At 35.6% G+C, this 20,294-nt stretch overlaps 1 protein-coding gene across 2 annotated transcripts in view; it reads left to right on the top strand.

The window, feature by feature from the left end:
* Positions 1-20,294, top strand: part of SLIT2 (slit guidance ligand 2) — a 380,624-nt gene that overhangs the window by 228,003 nt on the left and 132,327 nt on the right. For both annotated transcript variants that reach the window (XM_082462597.1, XM_082462598.1), the window contains one exon: positions 9,796-9,867. In XM_082462597.1, the coding sequence (XP_082318723.1) occupies positions 9,796-9,867 (72 nt within the window). The remainder of the gene's footprint in view (positions 1-9,795; positions 9,868-20,294) is intronic.

The following is a 20,294-nucleotide window of genomic DNA, read 5'->3' as shown; positions in this document are numbered from 1 at the left end:
TATTGGAGATGTACCAATGGGCTACTAATGTGGGGTTCAAAGACAATGGGAATAACAGTTCCCTAGCAGACTTGTTAAAAACACAGGTATCCTGGACCTCCCCGAGAGATTCTGCCTGGCATCTCTGATGGAACTCAGAGGTCTGTTTTTTAAATGGCCTCCCCAGAGGACTCTTATGGCTGGTCCGAGAACTGCACTTTAAAACCACAGCTCCTGGGTCATCGAACTACAGTACCAGAGAGCCAGACCTCTACAGAAGCCACCTCCTGTGTGAGGCAGGGCAGCAGTGGTCAAGCATATGAGGTTTGGAGAACAACAGAACCAAGTTCAAATCCCTGCTCCACTGCTTACTAGCTGTATGACTGCAGCTAAATTATGAAACCTCTGTAAATGCCAGTTCCTTGCCTCCAAATGGGAATAGAAGAGTACATTCTGATATGGTTATAGAAACAGTTAAATAAATCAAAGTGTATCGCCTGACAGTTAATTGCCCAATACAAGGTAGTTTTGAGTATTATCTTATTTCATAAATTCTAAAATGAACACATTTTTACATTTAAGTATCTATGGGGTCTTACAAGTGTCGTAAGTTGTGTAAAAAAACTTCGATTAAAACTTTTTATTAAGTGCAAGAAAGCACTGTTATCAACACATATTAGAGATTAGAAGAAACATAGGTGTGTATTATTACTACTATGTTCAATAAAGCTTTGATTGCTGAGTATGAGAAGTTGCTGCACGTCCTGAGTGACAAAACAGTTTTCAGTGGAGGAACAGCGCTGACAGTCCCTAAAAAAGAGACCATTCATACATCTGACAAAGAATGATTTAAAAAGAAAACCACTCTGCATAAGATTATATTTAAGATGTGGAAGAGAAAAGATATGTGTAGAAGAGACAGCCCTATTTATGAAGAATCGGCGGTCAAGTTGTTGGTTAAAAATGTATCATAAAAGAAACAGAATTATCACAAAGCAATGATTACATCAGATTTTATGCGGTTAATAAATGCTTTTGAATGCATGAATGAGAGAATAGAAGTGAGAGAGAGAAAAGAACACAGCTGACTTTCCCACCTTCAGAGACTGAAATCTTGAGTACACTAAATCTGGGTTCTTGGGGACGCTAACCTGCAAATGTGAAATTCATCAACGCATATCATCTGAAAGGAGATTTACATGTACCGTGCATAGTTCAATTCTCACTATGGTACAAAGGCTCATTAGTCTGTATTTCTCCCTCTGATCTCTTTATTGAACTCTAGTTTAATATCTCCAAGGTTTTGTGAAACAGTGACATTTACCTCTCCTGTGTTGCCTCGTTGTGTCTATCATACTAGATTTTGCTGCTTATCAGGGCTCCAACCACAGGCTTATACTTATCGCCTCTCTTCCTTATTCACACTCATCCAGCATGTTGTCATGTTTTGTAAGATTTTTCCTCAGAATTTATTTTTCTTTCCCTACCTCCTTTCCATAAACCTTTGCTTATTAAAGGCCTTTCATATGCCAGGAATTCTATACAAACAAGATAAACTAAAATCTCTAACTTCATTTATCATATTGTCTAACAGGAGAGACTGTTATCTAAGAAAAGAATTCAGCTAGAAATTTTGGAGTGTTACAGTAAATATGTGTGCAGGTCACCTTAAGAGCACAGAAGATGGGGAACAGCTGACTCCCCAATAGTCAATAATAATGTTTTATAATTAATTTGTAATTATGTAATAATTTTATTGATATTTAGTTATCTGAATATTAATTTACATTACTAGTAATATTGTTGTTTGGACCAGGCAAAATGGCCCTAAGAGCCATTTATCTTAGCTATTTTACAGATGAACAAATGGAGAAAGAGGGTAGGTGACTTGCACAGCATAACATAGCTAATAGGTTACAGAGATCTTAGCACATGGCTCAGCTGGGGGATTGGAGAAGAACTATGCTGAAGGAGGTACTATTTGCTCTGTGTCTTGAACGATATTTAACCCAGCATTTCATGGCGATAGGAACTAGGTGCTTAAGACAAAATAAAATGTGGATAATCTGAAGATTTGGAAGAATGATTTTATAAAAGGTGAATTAAGAGAATAGAATTAATGAATGAAATAGAAGGCACAGAAAGTATCAAAGAAGGCCCACAAGTGAGACACAATCTGAAGGTTTCAAGAAATGCCAAGAAAACCAGTGTGACTGGAGAAGAGTGGGCGAGGTGGGGAGGAGAAAGAGATGAGGTCAAAGGTGTCAATCAGTTGATTTGGGGGCCTTGTAGACCTTGTAATGCTTTGAGCTTTTCCCTCCTTATGATATGGGACATCAGCGAAGAATTTTTTTTTAACATCTTTATTGGAGTATAATTGCTTTACAATGGTGTGTTAGTTTCTGCTTTATAACAAAGTGTATCAGCTATACATATACATATATCCCCATATCTACTCCCTCTTGCATCTCCCTCCCACCCTCCCTATCACACCCCTCTAGATCATCACAAAGCACCGAGCTGATCTCCCTGTGCTATGCGGCTGCTTCCCACTAGCTAGCTATTTTACATTTGGTAGTATTTATAAGTCCAATGAAGAATTTTGATCAGAGATGTGGCAAGATATGATTATAGGAAGGCAAAGGGAGGAGCAGAGAGATAGTTGGGAAGTTATTAAGACAATCCACAGAAGCGGGGATGGTGGCTTTGTCAGAGGAGCAGAGGTGTAGGTAAATCAAATTCTGAATATATTTTGAAGAGTCATGGAAATTTGCTGGTGGGTTGGATGTTGGGTGTGGAAGAATATGAGATGTCAATGAGGACTCCAGAGTTTTTGGTCTGAACGACTGTAAGAATGGTGTCCTCTTAACTGAGATGGAGAAGAATTCAGGAGGCGGTTATTTGACATGATGTCAATTTTGGAAATATAACTGTGTTGCCAATGTGGCGGATGCCTTGGAAGGGATCATAAGTTAAGGCAAAGATATCAGTTTGGAATCTCAGTCATGTATGAAATGGTGATGATATTCTAACAGGGACCATGGCAATAGAGAATGGGAGGAAGAGGCTTGGTTGAAGACACTGCTGAAGTGGTTTTGTGAGTGGGTTGTATGTAGTAGAAGGAGAAGGATCTAAAATGGGAAACTCCAGGGTGATGACCACTAGGGCCACTTCTCAGGCCTAGCTCTGGTAGGCCTATATCTTTCCAATTGTGCAAATACCAAGAACGTAGAGCCTTTCCTGTTTGAAACCACTTATATTCACCCTCGTTCATATCCTCCTTATCAAGATTAGGTTCAGAATGGGACAGTCTTTCCAGCTCTTCTCACTTCCTTGTCATTTCAGAAAATGAATAAACCAGGCTTTCAGATTTAAGATGTTCAATATCTTAATTCATATGGAAAATTCCAAATTATGCCTGAGCATTTGCAGTAAACTTTTTTTTTGTCTTTTTCCAGGTTTATTGACATATAACATTATATTTGCTATACTACAAAATGATCACTGCAATAAGCTTTGTTAACATTCATTACCTCACATAGTTAGAAGTTCTTTTGTGATAAGAACTATTAAGATTTACCTTCTTAGCATCTTCAAATATACAGTGCATTATTGTTAAGTACAGTCACCTTGCTGTACATTGCATCCCCAGAACATATTAATCTTACAACTGGAAGTTTGTACTTTTTGACCACCTTCACCCATTTCTCCCATCCTCCACCTTCCATCTCCAGCAACCACCAGTCTGTTCTCTCTTTCTATGAGTTCCACTTTTATTTGATTCCACATGTAAGTGAGATCATGCAGTATTTGTCTTTCTGTGCTTGACTTACTGCACTTAGCATGTGCCCTCAGGGTCTATCCATGTTGTGGCAAATAGCAGGATTTCCTTCTTTATCATGACTGAATAATATTCCATTGTGCATGTATGTGTGTGTGTATATATATATATATGTGTGTGTGTGTGTGTATATATGCATGTATATATACACACATGCATATATATATATATATATATATATATATAAAACATCTTCTTTATCCATTCATCTGCTGATGGGGACTTAGGTTGTTTCTATGTCTTGGCTATTGTAAATAATGCTGCATTGGGGTGCAGATATTCTTACAAGAGAGTGATTTTGTTTCTCTGCATATATACTCAGGAGTAGGATTGCTGGATCATATGATAGTTCCATTTTTAATCTTTTGAAGACCTGCTATACTGTTTTCCATGGTGGTTGCACCATTTTACATTCCCATCAACAGTGCAAAAGTATTCCTTTTCTCCACATCCTTGCCAACACTTGTTATGTGTTGTCTTTTTGATGATGGCCATTCTGACAGGTGTGAGGTGATATCTCATTGTGGTTTTGATTTGCATTTTTCTAATGATTAGTGATGTTGAGAATCTTTTCATGCGTCTATATGTATTCTTTGGAAAACATCTATTCAAATCCTCTGCCCATTTAGTTGGGTTGTTTGAATTTTGATGTTTAGTTGCATGAGTTCTTTGCACGTTATAGATATTAATCCCTTATCAGATAAATGTTTTGCAAATATTTTCTCGGTTCTGTAGGTTGCCTTTTCATTTTTTGATGGTTTTCTTTGCTATGCAGGAACTTTTAGTTTGAGGTAGTCCCACTTGTTTAATTTTGCTTTTGTTGCCTTTGCTTTTGGTGTCAGATATAAAACAGTCATTGCTAAGACCAATGTCAAGGTGCTTACCGCCTATGTATTCTTCTAGGAGTTTTATGGTTCAGGTCTTATGTCGAAGTCTTTAATTCATTTTGAGTGTCTATGTATGATATTATACAGTGGTCCAGTTTCATTCTTTTGCATGTGGCAGTCCAGTTTTTCCAAAACCATTTACTGAAGAGACTGTCCTTTCTCCATTGTATATTCTTCACTCCTTTGTCATAAATTAATTTTCCATATATGTGTGGATTTATTTCTGGGCTCTCAACTCTATTCCATTGATCTCTCTGTTTTTCTGCCAATACCATGCTGTTTTTATTACTATACTTTGTAACATAGCTTGAAATCAAGAAATGTGATACCACCAGCTTTGTTCTTCTTTCTTAAGATTGCTTTGGCTCTTCAGGTTCTTTTGTGGGACCAAATAAATTTTAGGGTTGTTTGTTGATTTCTGTGAAAAATGCCATTGGAATTTTGATAAGGATTGCACTGAATCTGTAGATCGCTTTGAACATTTTAACGATATTAGTTCTTCCGGTCCATGAGCATGTAATATCTTTCCATTTATTGGTGTCCAAAAATTTACAAAGCTAATTTAGTCTCCTTGTCTTCCATCCCAGCGCCCCAATTATCACACTTGTTTTCCCCAAACGCTTTTTGCATTTTGCTGTTCCTTTCCTCAGAAAAGTTGAGTGGTTCCAAACTCTTCCCAAGATGACAAGCCCCTTAACTTGCATCAAAGACCTTATATTTAGACCTAACTCCAACTCTCAACTTTATTATTTAATGCTCTCCAAAAAGAATTGCCTAGTTCACTGGAGACCCCCCATTTCTCCACACTACTGCCCAATGCCCCTCTCTGCCCATTGTCCCTGCCTGCTCTGAATTTCTGTTTCCAGATCAATCTTCCTAAAAATCAACTCCAATCAAGCCATTTTCCTACTCGGAAGCACACTTTTACACTCTATTGACTAGTGATATAATTACAGACTCTTCCCTTGGCAGCACTATCCTAACTAACTCAGTAGTTCTGACTCATTTTTCTCATACACGTAGTTCACAGAACAATGCACTCCCATCAGTAATGTATCACATTGCCTACAATGGTCTTCAAGGAACAGAGCAGATACACTTAGGGGCGCAGAGCAAATTCTCCTAGTAGCATAATTGTAATATGTATGTAACCAACACCTCTGTGGTAGTTACTGTGTGCCAGTCACTTTGTGAGCACTTTAAAGAGTGTTTCATTGAATCCACCAACAGTCCTGTGATATAGACACTGTTATTGTTTCATTTTACAGATGAAGAAACTGACATACAGAAAATGTAAGCAATTTTCGCAAGGTCACATGGTTAATAAATGTTTAGCACTAATACCTGATATCGCTGAAGCTTGGTTTCTTTAATAGTAACAAACAGTAATAATAATGATAATAATAATACCTACTTCACTTCTCAGTCTGCAGCCTGTGCTCTTAATTCCTCTGGCATACCTCCTCTCTCCTTGGATTTCTGCCACCCACCCGTACCAACACTGGAGGATGAGAAATATTGAGCTCAGTAATTTTCATCAAATTTCAAAAAATTCCCTTTCTATTTTGAAAGTGGCCTGAATCAACCAAGCCTCCAATGACTGTTACTTCTCTGATCTCCTGGATCACTTTTCTAAGATTCCACTCATGCTTTACTTATTCTATACTACCTTTGTTATCATCAGACTGTGAGATATAGATCACATCTCTCCAACGAGACTGAAAAATTTCCACAACCAAACTCATAATAGACACTGTAAATTTTGATTTCCCAATTTTGTTAATGGTTCCTCTATCGAAGTTCAAAATGACTTCTATCTTCTCTCTCTTCTTTGCCTAATCCATATCCACATACAATTCACTTCTAAGTTTTGGTTCTTCATGCATCCCTGATACCACTCTTAATCTCTTGTTCCTTTTCTATCTAAAGGGTGGGAGCCCATCCATTAACAAGCCCAGGGTGAACAAGCAATGTATTGATGGTTATTATGTTGCTTCATAATTCTCATTACTTTTTCCCCAACTATCATAAAAATCTTGTATCTGGTTATCCAGATTTGAATCTTTGACCCCTTGTATTCTCCTAAATTCTACTGCCACTTTAATCTAAGGAAGAGCATCTGTCCTGCTCCCATACGTCACTCTTCCCTCCCTGCCACTGTCTGCTGAAATAAGAACTCACTCTTCAATCGGTATCAAAATGTCTACTCCTCACACCCCTCACTTTTCCTTCCGACCTCATCTCTTATTACTGCACTGCATGTTATACCTTCTAAGCAAACCAGACCAAAAGCTACTCCCATGGAAGTTCTATTTTTCTACCTCCGTACTCTTGCTTGTGCTATTTTATTTCACACAAAAATGCAAATGACATAAGTCAGAGGCTAGGATGAGTTAAGAAAAAATCTCCTAAGTTTTGGGCCACGGGAAGGACATATTGAGATGGATTAAGTAGCCCTCAGTGTCATCTTTAGAAATCCCCACATCTTGACTCAATATTTATCTGGATTTCCTCTACATCTCTTGATACTTCAACACTTTCTGTCATTGTTTAGCACCTGATATCGTTGAAGCTTGCTTTCTTTAATAATAACGAATAGTAATAATAATGATAATAGTAACATCTACTTCACAAGATGGCCACGTGGGTTACAAACCATAAATTTGATATTATATTATCTCTAAAAATGTAAGTATTGCACATAGCAGCTACTGAAAACTTGTTAAGTTTCTTCCTCCTGTCATGGGTGAATATTATTGCCCAGTTAACTGAAGGGACCTGAGATCCATAACTGAATTTGGCTGCCAGAGTAAGCGGAGCACAAGAGCAGAGACCCCCATAGAATAGTCTACTCAGGGGGGCAGCGACACATAAGCCACTGACCTTAGGGAGGCTCTGAGCCTGACTGTCCCTCACCGTTCTATAAAAGATAAGATGGTAAGTGTTAGCAGAATAAAACCCTTCTAATGCCCTAGACTTCTGCCTGAGGCGGTCAAAAGGATTGAAATCACATTCAGAAGGAATGGTGTTCTGACTGTGTGTTTCAGTGCTCTGCAGCCATGTCTCTATGAGCCGCCTGAAGTCATCCTCCTGACTGTCCTCCCACCACACCCTCACCCTCTTTGAGACCATGACCCTAGAAAAACTGTGCCTAGAGGCTGAGAAGAGCTGGGACTGCAGGTGGCGAATGAAATGGCCCCAGCTGGTGGGAGGGGAAGACTGCAGAGCCTGGGAAGCAGGCAAGGTCTGAAGCCAACATCTCTGCCATTTTTATTCACCTACACAGTCTCTAAAGCAGTCTCTGTTCTAGGAGAAGTGGGGAAAAAAAATCAGTGGTGAGAAAACATTGAACTGACAGGGGCACAACAATAAAAAACACTATCTGTTCTCACGGAGTGCTCTAGAATTAAATTCGCTTGAATTCAGTTTTTTCTCTTCTCATTTCTTATTACTTTCTGAATTTTCTTTCTCCAGTATCTCTCTTTACCTTCTCCTAGCTCAGTAGCCTCCTTTGAGCACTGTTTCTGACATTAGGCTTTTAAATATATGCTATTAAACATTCTAACTCGATGTAATTAAACAAAGGAGGGAAATCAGTCTGAACCAACGACAAGCTGGAGAAGTAAGCAATTTTTAAGGAAACGAAGTTTTATTACTCTTAGGGATATACTGAAGCTATTGATAACAGTTCACTTAGGACATGAATGGCTGCCTTAACTCCTACATAAGCACATATTACAAACTTACTGTTTGGAATAAAATATGTATGTGTTTTTCTTTGCTTTTTTGCTAAAGACCTTTACTCTTTAGACTAACATTATTTCTCTACAAATTGCTTAGCAAACTTTTTTTTATTTGAACATTGCAGATATTGAGATATAAATGCAAATCTCACTTGTTTAAAACTTGGTGCTAATGAGGTCAAAACCACACAGTAAATCTCTGTATCTGCCAGTTATCTCTATTGTGTGGCGACAAGTGTGTGAGCAACCAGCTCTGGTCATAAGAAGCATTGGGGGAGAGAATGCTGGTGAATTCGTCCAAAATGCCTCCACAAAATTGGAAAATGACTCCGTTTTGGCAGGCATGTACCCGTGGTCAGTAGCTTCGTCTTTCTTCACGAGCGTCAGTTATCTTGAATTTAAAGATAATTTTAGTACCTTCATTGTTACTTTAATACTTTATTTGATATTTCGGCTTTCTGCTATGTGGTAGTGTTATTTAAAATTTCCTCTTTTCAGTGACATTTCTTGCATGTGTATTTATATCCTACTTGTTAATGCTAATAATACTATGTGAGCTTATAGAATTGCATCTGAACTCTGAAGGAAAAATAATGATCCATTTCATGACATGAGTGATTTTTACAAACTCTCATTTCAACTCAAAGAGTGCTTTTTTTCCCTTGATTAAAATGTATTTCTCGATTAAATTAAAATGCAAATATAGACAGTCTGTGTTTATGGTTATAATAGAATTATTTAAAGAAGGTTCTAAATCAACCTGCTGCTAATATTTCATGCAAGAACTGTGGGTTTTATTGTTGGGCCAGTACTGCCGTGTTCCATTTTCAAGATTACTTAAAGTGCTATGAAAACTTAATCATACTGCCCAGGTTTTATCAGTTTTTGCCCAGTCTTCTCTAGGATGTTAAAAGGGACTGCTTTCCTATATACTTCTTAAGTTATGTTAGTGATATTGGAGAAATATCAAGTACTAAAACTTTAGAACCCCTTGAAATTGAGTTATGAACAATTTACTACTTGTTTTAAAAAAATATTTTATTACACAGAAGTGAGTCAACTCTTAAATTTAAGAGAACCATATTTAATAATTTATTATGAAATTAAAGATCTGAAAGATTACTTCAAGAAACCATTTAGTCCAACTTTTTAATTTATATTAGATATATAAAATATTTGTATTAGAAATTGCATCTAATGCTATGGATTTAATTATGATCCTTTAGTATTTTTTTAGCTTTTTTTTTTTTTTGGAAGTGTCCTATCACTTTTGAAACACATTGATTAAAATAATTCTTAAATAACATTTATAACTTGATCTTTTTTCTTTTTTTGTTATTTTTAGTGACCTCAGTGAAAACCAAATTCAGGCAATTCCAAGGAAAGCTTTCCGTGGGGCAGTTGATATTAAAAATCTGTAAGTATTTTTTCTAATTGATACTTTTTTTTTAATTATCCATTTTCCAAGTTTAATTTATATTAAATAAAGTGTCAGGAAAAAAATGGTGAAAGCCTATATACATCTTTATGCTTCCTTAGGAGAGCTTGTAACAATAAGTTTTAAATTGTTTTCACAAGCTATCTGAAGAGATTCTCGTTTAGAAGATGTCTTGAAACTGAAGTTGTTATCAAATTCATTCTTCAGACCTTGTGATTAATCTTGTGAAATCTAAAGAAATTATTTGATTGAAAGGTATTTACAATGTACTTTCTTCCCCTTACTGTGAGCTAATTTCAATAGCTCCTTTTTCACTTGTTATCGATGTTTATTGGAAATGCAGAATATTTTTTTTCTGGAAAGAGTAGATGATATTTTCTTGTTAGAGATACCTGTGGCCTAGAGCTACAGCTTTTTAAAATAGTTTTTAGATCACCATTTTCATTAAATGCCAACAGTGTGAGAATGAGAAAATTGTCTTTCCCTTTGTGTGAATACTTTTCTTGCATCTTTTCCCTCTTATATCTTTATTAAAGAATGTATGTATAGCCTTCTTTAAAAAGCAAAAAAAAAAAAAAAGAAAGGAAAAAGAAAACTATGTTTCTGTATTATCCCTTGATAAATCTTTAATCTTAGTGTCTTGTGTAGATGTGTTTTTTGTAAGTGTGGATAGCTGTTTTCATACCAGATTTAAGATCACAGTGGCAATCCTAATATCATCGATATATATCTTAATAAATTTAAAAATACCTTGTTAGCCTTTTAAAATGATGGTTTTTGACTCACCGTGAATCTAAAATGTAAAACATTTTCTGTAGCTTTTACATTAGTTTGGAATGTGGGGGGAAAAGGCCCCTGTGTGCTGAGATTAACTATCAGGAATTCAGTATTTCTTAGCTAGTAATAAACAGGGCAGGCACTTGAAGAATTAACTTATATTCCGAATTCTCCATGGTGAGATCCAACAATATTTCTCCAGTAGCGAAAGTGAGACAGATGTTTTCCTTCGTCAAAGAAGACTGTTTATAAAGCTACAAGTTATGGCCTCTACATCCTCTCCTCAATGTAAATTTTTTTTTTTTTAATTTGTACTTTCTAAGTGTATAGGTAAAGACAGAAAAATATAGACTTCTAGGTATAAATGTGTAGAGCCGTCAAAATCCTGGCCCTAGGTTTTTATGAGCGTTTACATGTTAAAGAGATTTGATTTGCTTTGTTTTTAATCTCTAATGAAGACTTAGGGAAGTCTTCAGATAGATTCAGAGATGTAGGGCGTTCAAAACTGCCTCTGTATATTATGTCTGGTCAGAACAACATAAAGATCCCTATGTAGCACCTACTCGAGTTGCCTATATGTCTCTGTAAAAGGACAGTAATGGCCAAAGTTGACCACCCTTTGAGAATGCCACTTTCAAGCTTACAATAGTATTTTCTCTAAAGCCTTAAAACAGGTGGCTTTTAACCTTAGCAAGAATATTTAGGGAATCCAAGTCTATTAAGTAATCCTTCTCCCATATTTAAGGATGCATTTGGGAGTGAGATACCAGTCATGGTGGGATTCTTCCTTAATTCCTCTTCATTTATTCTTTAAAAATGTGATTTTAAAAGTTTAGAGATAAAAAGAAAAGCATCATCCCCTCTCTCTACCATTTTAAAGGCAGTTATTATGTATACTGTGAGATGAGTTTAGGACTGTCTCAGAATCTCTTGCTATTTTTTGGTTTTGTAAACATGACAAATCAGTAAACTTCATTGAGCCTTAATTTTTACTTTTATGAAATCAGTATAATAATTTCTTACATTTGCTGTGGTTACTAGAGAAAAACCATATGTGAAAAACCTTAGAACAGTAATATGCTACAAAATATAGTACAGTATTCATTCAGCAAGTATTCACTAATCAACTGCTAGAAGTTAGCACTGAAAAACTTATACTAAGGAGAGAGGAAAGGAGAACATAAACTAATTTGCAATATTGGTAATCGGTCAGAAAGACCCATGTCTATCATGGGTCAATTAGACATTAGAGCTGCAAAAATGGGAAAATAAATCTATCAGAAAGTACTAAATGAATATACACAAGACCCTGATTTATAAACAAATTAAATGCAACAGGTACTGAGGAAAGAAAGAGATAAAAGTATTGATATTGCTTGAAGTTGTCAGGGAATACTTTAGAAAAGAGTTACTGAAAGAAAATATAAAGGAATCTTCAAGGAGGTTGGTTCATACTGTATACTGGTGAGTAGTGGCCGGTAAAAGCAGACTGAGAAAGTAAAAATTTATTAAGACCTATGCAAGGCCTGATTTCTGGGTTTCGATTGGTTTGGAGGATAAAAATTAAAGTGCAGTTGAATGTGTGTGTGCGTATTGTGTGTGTGTGTGTGTGTGTGTGTGTGTGTGTGTGTATGATGTAAGAAATATTACCTTTTTTTCAAGGCGAACCAATACTAATTCGGAATAGCAGCAGTGGTAAGAAGCATAGCAATCTGCATATGGAGGAAGCCAAGTAGAGTGGCATCCAAATGATTTTAATTTTGGAATTTTCTGTTCTTATGGAGGAAAGGGGGCTTAAGAAACTATGTGAGTGCTAAATGATGATGTGATGGTCAAAAGAACAATTTATTCCTGCTACTCTCAATGCCTTCCATGTAACAGTGTGAAGGACCATGAGAACATTGAAACGCCACAATGCATTCACAGGTTTATTTAATTAAATGATAGTTACAATTTTCTAAAATTTCACATTTAAAAAGCATTTTGCTCTAATTAAAATTACATTATTCAAAAAAATTTTCAATTTCATGGGACTTTGTGTGAAGTCTAGTTTTATCATTAAAAATTAAGAAGGATATTTGGTAAAATAGGTTAGAACTGAGAGTAAATTTTAATTTGTATTATTGTTAAAATGGTAACTGTATGTCATCAAGTAATGACTCAATAAAAGTCCATAAATATTGACATTATTAATATTATTAACATTCATTGTGGGAAGGAGAGGCATAGTGCTTTGTCTTATTTATTATTCCAGTGTGTACGTTTACAGTTTGGACAACCCTGCATGGTGCCATAAAGGCTAGTGTTTCGAGTCATTCAGGGAGTAAAAGAGAAGAAGTAAGGCTGCACAGAAGGAATACGTGCTTTAGTTGCATCAAGCCGATATTCTGTATAGCGCTGTCTAAAAGACTAGTCTAATGCACTGTACCGAGTTTATTGGATTTACCACATATTCAGGCCTTATTCAGAACAAATTCCAGTTATCAGAAGATTTTCACTGGAAGCACTTGCTTTAATCTTGTGGATTGGCTAAATATGCTCAAGGCAGCATCCTGACAATATGAAATTGATGCTGTGGAAATTTTGCAAATTAGCAGATCTTATTCCTCTTCCTCCAGGCAAGCCACAGTAAAACTGTTCTAGACAGCTGGACATTTATCTTGCTGTTAAACATCTCCAGGGAGAACTTCCCATAACTTTTTTGCTTACCTCTATTAATTTCCAAACTGGATTAAAACGCTTTATATTTTATTTTGTTACCCAATTTTCTCCACCTGCTACTTAAACCAGTTTCTTTTTTCTGGCATTTTAGACAGTGAGATCTGAGAATAACAAGATAGTATTAAAATATCAACTAAATAATAGTGTTTATAAAAGTCACTGGCAGCACTTTTACATAGGATTTACATCTGTGTGTTTGAACTCTCCAAGTATGAATTCAAGTACTGATACCATATCATTACCAAATGATGCCTCACCAAAATGATAATCAATGTTTATATGATTTTCCTTGATAAACTTTGTATATATATTTAATATATTTAACACTGACTAATAAAGCCTTGGCTGCCTCCTGATCAATTTCTGAACAAAGACATGTTGCATTGTGCCAGTTTTGTTTACAAGTATGTATGAGGCATTTCCATTTAATTGAATAATTTAAGAGAATATTCAAATTATAATAAATCTTGCCTTATTGCTGAGACTTGCAAGATTATTCTCTAAGTAGGTATTTTATGAATATAAAAATGTTCCAAGAGTCTCTTGTTTTTATGAGAAATCATTTCTAGTCATGTTATCTTAGGATTTAAGCAAAGAAGTGCAAATATATGAACTTAAAAATCAAATGGATTGCCAACAGTTACTCACACTGCAAAAGCAAACTCTAACATACCTTACATTAGTTTCTTTAATGAGTTGAACCTGAATACTTAAAATAACTAAATTCCAACAAACATTATTTTAGGTAGACTCTTTAAAGTACATCATACCTGGTTTTTATTCTTCTTTCATGTTGCAGTATATCCTCAAAATGTACTCTGTGTTCCAAACTTTACTATTTACTGTTCATTAATAAATACATTCCTTTTCTATTTGCTTGCATTATACCAATTCCAATAAATTTTCATCTGTTATGAATCTTACCCTCCTTTTCCAATAAAACTACCTGTTGTTAAAAAATAGGTTAAGGAAAATATTTATATTCATTCTTTTATAACATATATTAGTTTACAGACAAGGGTTATAAGATGATTTAAGTTATAAGATGATTTAGCTTGGTTCTTTTTGAGTAAGTCATGGTATCATTTGGGAAACAAGAATGCATGGCCATGACTTTTTAGGAAACAGATAACCCAATTTGGGATGCACTGATTCTTGGTGATAAGATTTGGCAAATAGGGAAGAGAAGGTTAATCTATATGTTGCTACACAGCTATTTATGTTATTTAGAAATTTAATTTTTTTCTGGAACTCTGTCATCTTCAATTTATTTTATTAATGGATCAATTAAAACCCATAGGAGGAAAATTCGCAGTTCTATACTAGGTACACAGAAAGATATATATTTTACTATTTTTTTCACACTTCTCTATTTTAAAATATCAATCTACTAGTTTCTTTTCCTCTATCATCTGCATTCTTGACGATGATAAGGGAACAAGGTTGCTCACGTAATATAGAATAAATATGTAACCGTCAGAAGAGTGTATTATATATTTAACCATTCAAATGCAAGACTTACTTTAGCTTTGTCCTATAAATTAAGTCATATTTACAGAATGTCTACTATAATCAGCTACTTTTCATGTTTAGTTTACTACATTTCTTGTCCTACTTAATTACATACTTTTTACATAATTGTCATAAAAATAAAATCCATTTATATCAAATTGAAATTGTAACTTTTAGTGCCCCTAGCTCCTCCCAAAAAGTGTTTTCAGTAAGCCTGAGGCTGAAGAGACTTTGAAGGGGAGGTTGGTTTCTCACTCAAGGGGCTTGCTATCTTTAGCGTTAGATTAAATACCACATACAGGTCTTTAGTGGGAGGTAGAACCTTCTGAACAAACCTGTAACAATGGCTGTTCATTTAGATAAATAGCAAATGAAGTTGAGTTTTATGGTATAAGGACCAGGGCCTCTCTTAACATACAGAATGCTGCCTGTGGACATAGGGGACAACCAGCAACCAGCAGTTGTCTGGGTTCTTAGATGTAAAATGTATTAGGAACTCAGCAATTGCCACAGTCAGTACCATGGGAACTGTCCATGGTCCTAGAATTTGCCTGGTTTGAACTCAGACTAAAAAACCACACTGAACTGTGATAATCCCCAACAACTATGGTCAATTTGCTACCAATAACCTCTTCAACATCGCATTTTGCTCTTTCTCCTGGGTGCCTTACCACTCTTTATTACTGTTAACTTTCTCTCATGTAAAATTGAGTCTAAATAACGTATCTTCATCAACATTTTCCAAAACAAAAAAGCAAAAAAGAAAAAAAAACACAAGACATTTTGATTGAATAGTTGGGAATCTAATTCACATATGTATCAGTATAAAATAGTAATTGTCATGATCTTTCTGTGGCTGCGTGTTGTCCTTGAGACAGAACAGAGCTTTAGGTTTCTTACTTCCCCAACCCTGGACAGCCACTCTTTTCTACCTCTGAGCGATTACAATAACCTGCTAATTGAGTTTTGATCTCTAGTTTATATTCTCATTAGATAGTTTTAACATTGCAGCCAGATTTGTTTTCAGAAAGCATTGTTTTTCATCCCATCACTACCTGGTTCAAAATCATGCAGCTTATTAAAAACAAAAACAAAAACATTTTGCTATAGGCACTATGGCAAAGCCTTGGGGATTTAGCAGAGTATTGTCTACAGTAGTTCTGCAGGGTCTGTAGGAATATAGGCTCTTCCCTGAGAGAGCAGCGACTTCTATCGAATGGCATGCCATCTAGTCTCTTTAGATATTCTGACTAGTCCCAACATTCTGACACCCATGCAGGCTCCCAGCCCCCCTCCCCCCGAATCTGCACACAAGTTCTTCGCTCACATCAGAATGGCCCCTCTCTTGCAGACATTTACTGTGAACATTGTAGAACCTCTGCTCACAAGTGTTCTTTGAACCAGTCTCCTCCATAGGGAATGCCCACTTTTATTTCTGTCTTACTGGATTCTATCCATCTTTTAGGGATCACGGGATTTTTTTTTTTCTCTTCCTCACACGATTATTTTCACCTAGGGTAATCTCTTCCTTTTCAGAAATTCTGTAACATTCTTCATCTACTGGCTTCTTCCTTGAAACTTGGCCATTAGAAATTCAGCTGAAACCTCCATTCACAGAATGAATAGCTCCTGAATCTCTTTTCCTAGCCACCTGTGTATCTAATGAAGGCTTCAGCAATACATAGATTTAAATTTGAATCAAGGTTTCACTAAATATTTACTACCTATTTTGCATAATTTATTGAACTTCTGTGAGCCTCATTTTCTTATCTATAAAATCAGAATAATGATAATACCTACCTTTTCAAGTAATTGTGAGAAATAATGAGACGGGTATATCTACAGACCCTGCCATTTGCTATGCATTCAATAAATGCTAGCAATTATCATTGTCAGTTTCAATTTCTACCTCCCTTGATTAGTCTACTTAGACTTACCAGAACATGAAGGTCAACTTAGTTGTCTTTCCTCCAGTGTCTATTACCATCTCTGTTAGAACTACCTTTAGCTTCCTTCTAATAAATTATCAAATGAATACAACTTTATACCACAGCTTATTCCAATAAAAAGTGAGATTCTTTATTCCTGTGAGAAAAACAAAATGTTATTGAAACATTGCAAAAGGGTTAAATTCTCAAATAACATAAATTATTTTGGGTTCCTAAGAAGAGTCCTTTCCTTGGTTATTTTCTTCATTAATGTCCAGGCTAACACAGATGTGCTTTTATGCCGAGGTAAATAATATGGTTGCTGATACCTCTCTCTAGGATGTTCACTGATATGGATTAATTTAAATTTTTCTTATGCCCTCTATGTATTATAATTTAAATCTTGAACTGCTTCTTAAACAATCATTATTAGCATAAGATTTGTATATTTAGGCACTCATATTCACCTGAATTTTATACACACAGGGAAGAAATAGAACAGATCCTGCCCATATCCTTACCAGCACTTTTTTTTCTTTTTCTCCCATTATATTTATGTTTTATCAGGTTGCTTTTAAAATAGTGAAATGTTGTTATTCCCTCATATTGACTGTAGTCGCTTTGATGTGTTTTAAGTCAGCTAGATTCTTGGAGTTTGTCATCTTACAGTGGTGAGATAAATACGAATGACACTTCTATTTCTCATACCTAAAAAACCCTGGAAAAGTTGAGCATAGTCATAATAATTTTGTTGAGACATTGACAAACTCTGCCTGGCTTAGAAATTATTAAAGAATTTTTATGTTCACTATTGTTTCAGAGTTAAGTATATTTTATGGTGTTCTAATTTTTACAAAAAGAAAATTAGTAATAAGATTTTATTACTTGGAGACTGCACTGAAATATGAATTTTCTATGAGTAAGGACGAAACCAACTAAAGTTAATGCAGGAAGGTATGTTCTGTATGTGTAATTCAAACAGTATGGTATCTAGAGTTTTAAAAATGAAAACAGGAAATCCTGAAAAAGACTTACTTAAAAGTAACAGAATGGGGAGGGGATATGGGGATATATGTATACATATAGCTGATTCACTTTGTTATACAGCAGAAACTAATACAACATTGCAAAGCAATTATACTCCAATAAAGATGTTAAAAAAAAAAGTAACAGAATGCAGTGTCTCCAGTTATATTTCAGGCAAAGCAATTATACTCCAATAAAGATGTTAAAAAAAAAAGTAACAGAATGCAGTGTCTCCAGTTATATTTCAGGATACCAAGTAAGCAAATGTTCAACCGTTTTTGTCATTTAATTACCTCTTTTTAAAAATTTATACTTAGCAACGTTATATATTGTCTCTCATACTGAGAATTAATCAAAATCTGAAACTAGGCTAAATTATTTTTAGTCTTAAAGACAATCAGATCAGCTTTAGAAATTTTATGTGAGTGAGGCACAGAGTGATCTCTTTTAATAAAAACATACTGCCTTCTCTAAGACTAAATTTACCAGTGCTAGGAAAAAATAAAATAGGCAGTCTAGAGTTTTTCTAGAGCATCAGAAGAGGAGCACTTACCACTGAAAAGAGAATCATAGAATGTTAATGCTGAGAGAAATCTTAAAGAGAATATATTTTTTAACAACATTATTTTCCTGAAATTAAAGATAAAGCAGTTGCTTCAAGTCACACTCTTACAAACTAGGACAGTGGAGGATCAGAGAGGATGGGTCGGAATTTGAACAGAAACAGAGAGGAGGGCTGGGGGTACGAAATGAGGAGAAGACACAGCAGTCTGGGCAAGAACATGTAGGCTAAAAGTCTGAAAGAAACCACCAGTGGTACTCTCCATACCGTTCTTTCTCCTGGGAAAATAAGAAAAACACATATATATGGAATCTAAGAAAAAAAAAAAAAGGTCATGAAGAACCTAGGGGTAAGACGGGAACAAAGACACAGACCTACTAGAGAATGGACTTGAGGACATGGGGAGGGGGAAGAGTAAGCTGGGACAAAGTGAGAGAGTGGCATGGACATATATACACTACCAAACGTAATAAAATAGATAGCTAGTGGGAAGCAGCCGCATAGCACGGGGAGATCAGCTCGGTGCTTTGTGACCACCTAGAGGGGTGGGATAGGGAGGGTGGGAGGGAGGGAGATGCAAGAGGGAAGAGATGTGGGGACATATGTATATGTATAACTGATTCACTTTGTTATAAAGCAGAAACTAACACACCATTGTAAAGCAATTATACTCCAATAAAGATGTTAAAAAAAAAGAAAGAAAAGCACTAGCTTGCTTCCCCCTGGGAAGTAGCTCCTGTGTCAGGAAAGGGTCCTCAGGCCGTCTCTGATGCACCTATTGCTCTTATCATCTAAAGATCAACAAATTTACCTTATGTCTGGGTAAATAGCTGTAACATTGCTTTTTAGAGAAGTGAAAAAATTTTCCTCTTACTAATTCCTTAATTCAGAACAATTTTACGGCACAGTTTATAATCACATCTAAACATGTCACTAAACTCTTGGCTGAACAGATCCTTTCCTGTTTACAGAAAGCAGAAGTGCCCAGGGTTTGAGAGGTGGTAAAGAAGGAAGTGAGTAGCATGAGAGGAAACAAGATGAAGAAAATTAGTCCAGAAACTCTGAAATAAATTACACTTTTGCATAGTTTTGACACTGTTTATCTTGAATCCTATGCAGACAAATAGAGGTTTGTGCAGAGAGATTTTCTCATGAGCAGTCATGCGGGTACAACACTTTCCATAAACATACCTTTGAATACTACAAAATCTACCCACTGATGAAAAACATTATTTACTTTGATTTTCATTGTCCTTTCAAATGAGTAATGTTTTCACAAAATACCTTCCTTCTCAGAAGATATTTGAACTGAGATATGATGGCATTCAGGAAACTTTTAGGGACGACTGTGGTCCTATGAGAGCTGAATATTCTTAATGGTTTAGTGCCAATAAGGGCTTAGATTTCTGTTAAGAATCAGAAGAAGCATATAACCATGAGCAACGTTAAAGAGGGGTGAAATTAGAAAAGTTTCCAGCAGCGTCTCAACTTCTACTGGTATACAGAAAGTAATCTGTCTTTCAGTACTTGTAGGACAAGATTTGCTTGAGTGCTTTCTGGCAAACTAGGGCTTCCCCTTTGTGTATAGTATGCATGATTTAAAAGAAGCTGTGTCAGCACTGATTTATACATTGACAGCTAAGGATAATAAGATATGGGCAAACATACAGCTCACCCTTTTACAGATTAACCTGGAGACTGCATTAGGCAAATTTGATAGCATTAAAAGATTTTGCCAATTTGTCTGGAAACAATTTCTCTTTTGTAGTGTGTCAAGGGTAACACTTCATGCCATTGTGCTAATTTAAATGGCTTTGATAAATTGTTCAAGAGGTTAGAGAATAGTAGTGTAGATATATATTTAGCACTTTAAAATTAAG

Source organism: Balaenoptera physalus (assembly GCF_965194825.1).
Source record: "Balaenoptera physalus genome assembly, chromosome: 5".
Taxonomy (NCBI): domain Eukaryota; kingdom Metazoa; phylum Chordata; class Mammalia; order Artiodactyla; family Balaenopteridae; genus Balaenoptera; species Balaenoptera physalus.
This window is presented reverse-complemented; position numbering and strand designations above follow the sequence as displayed.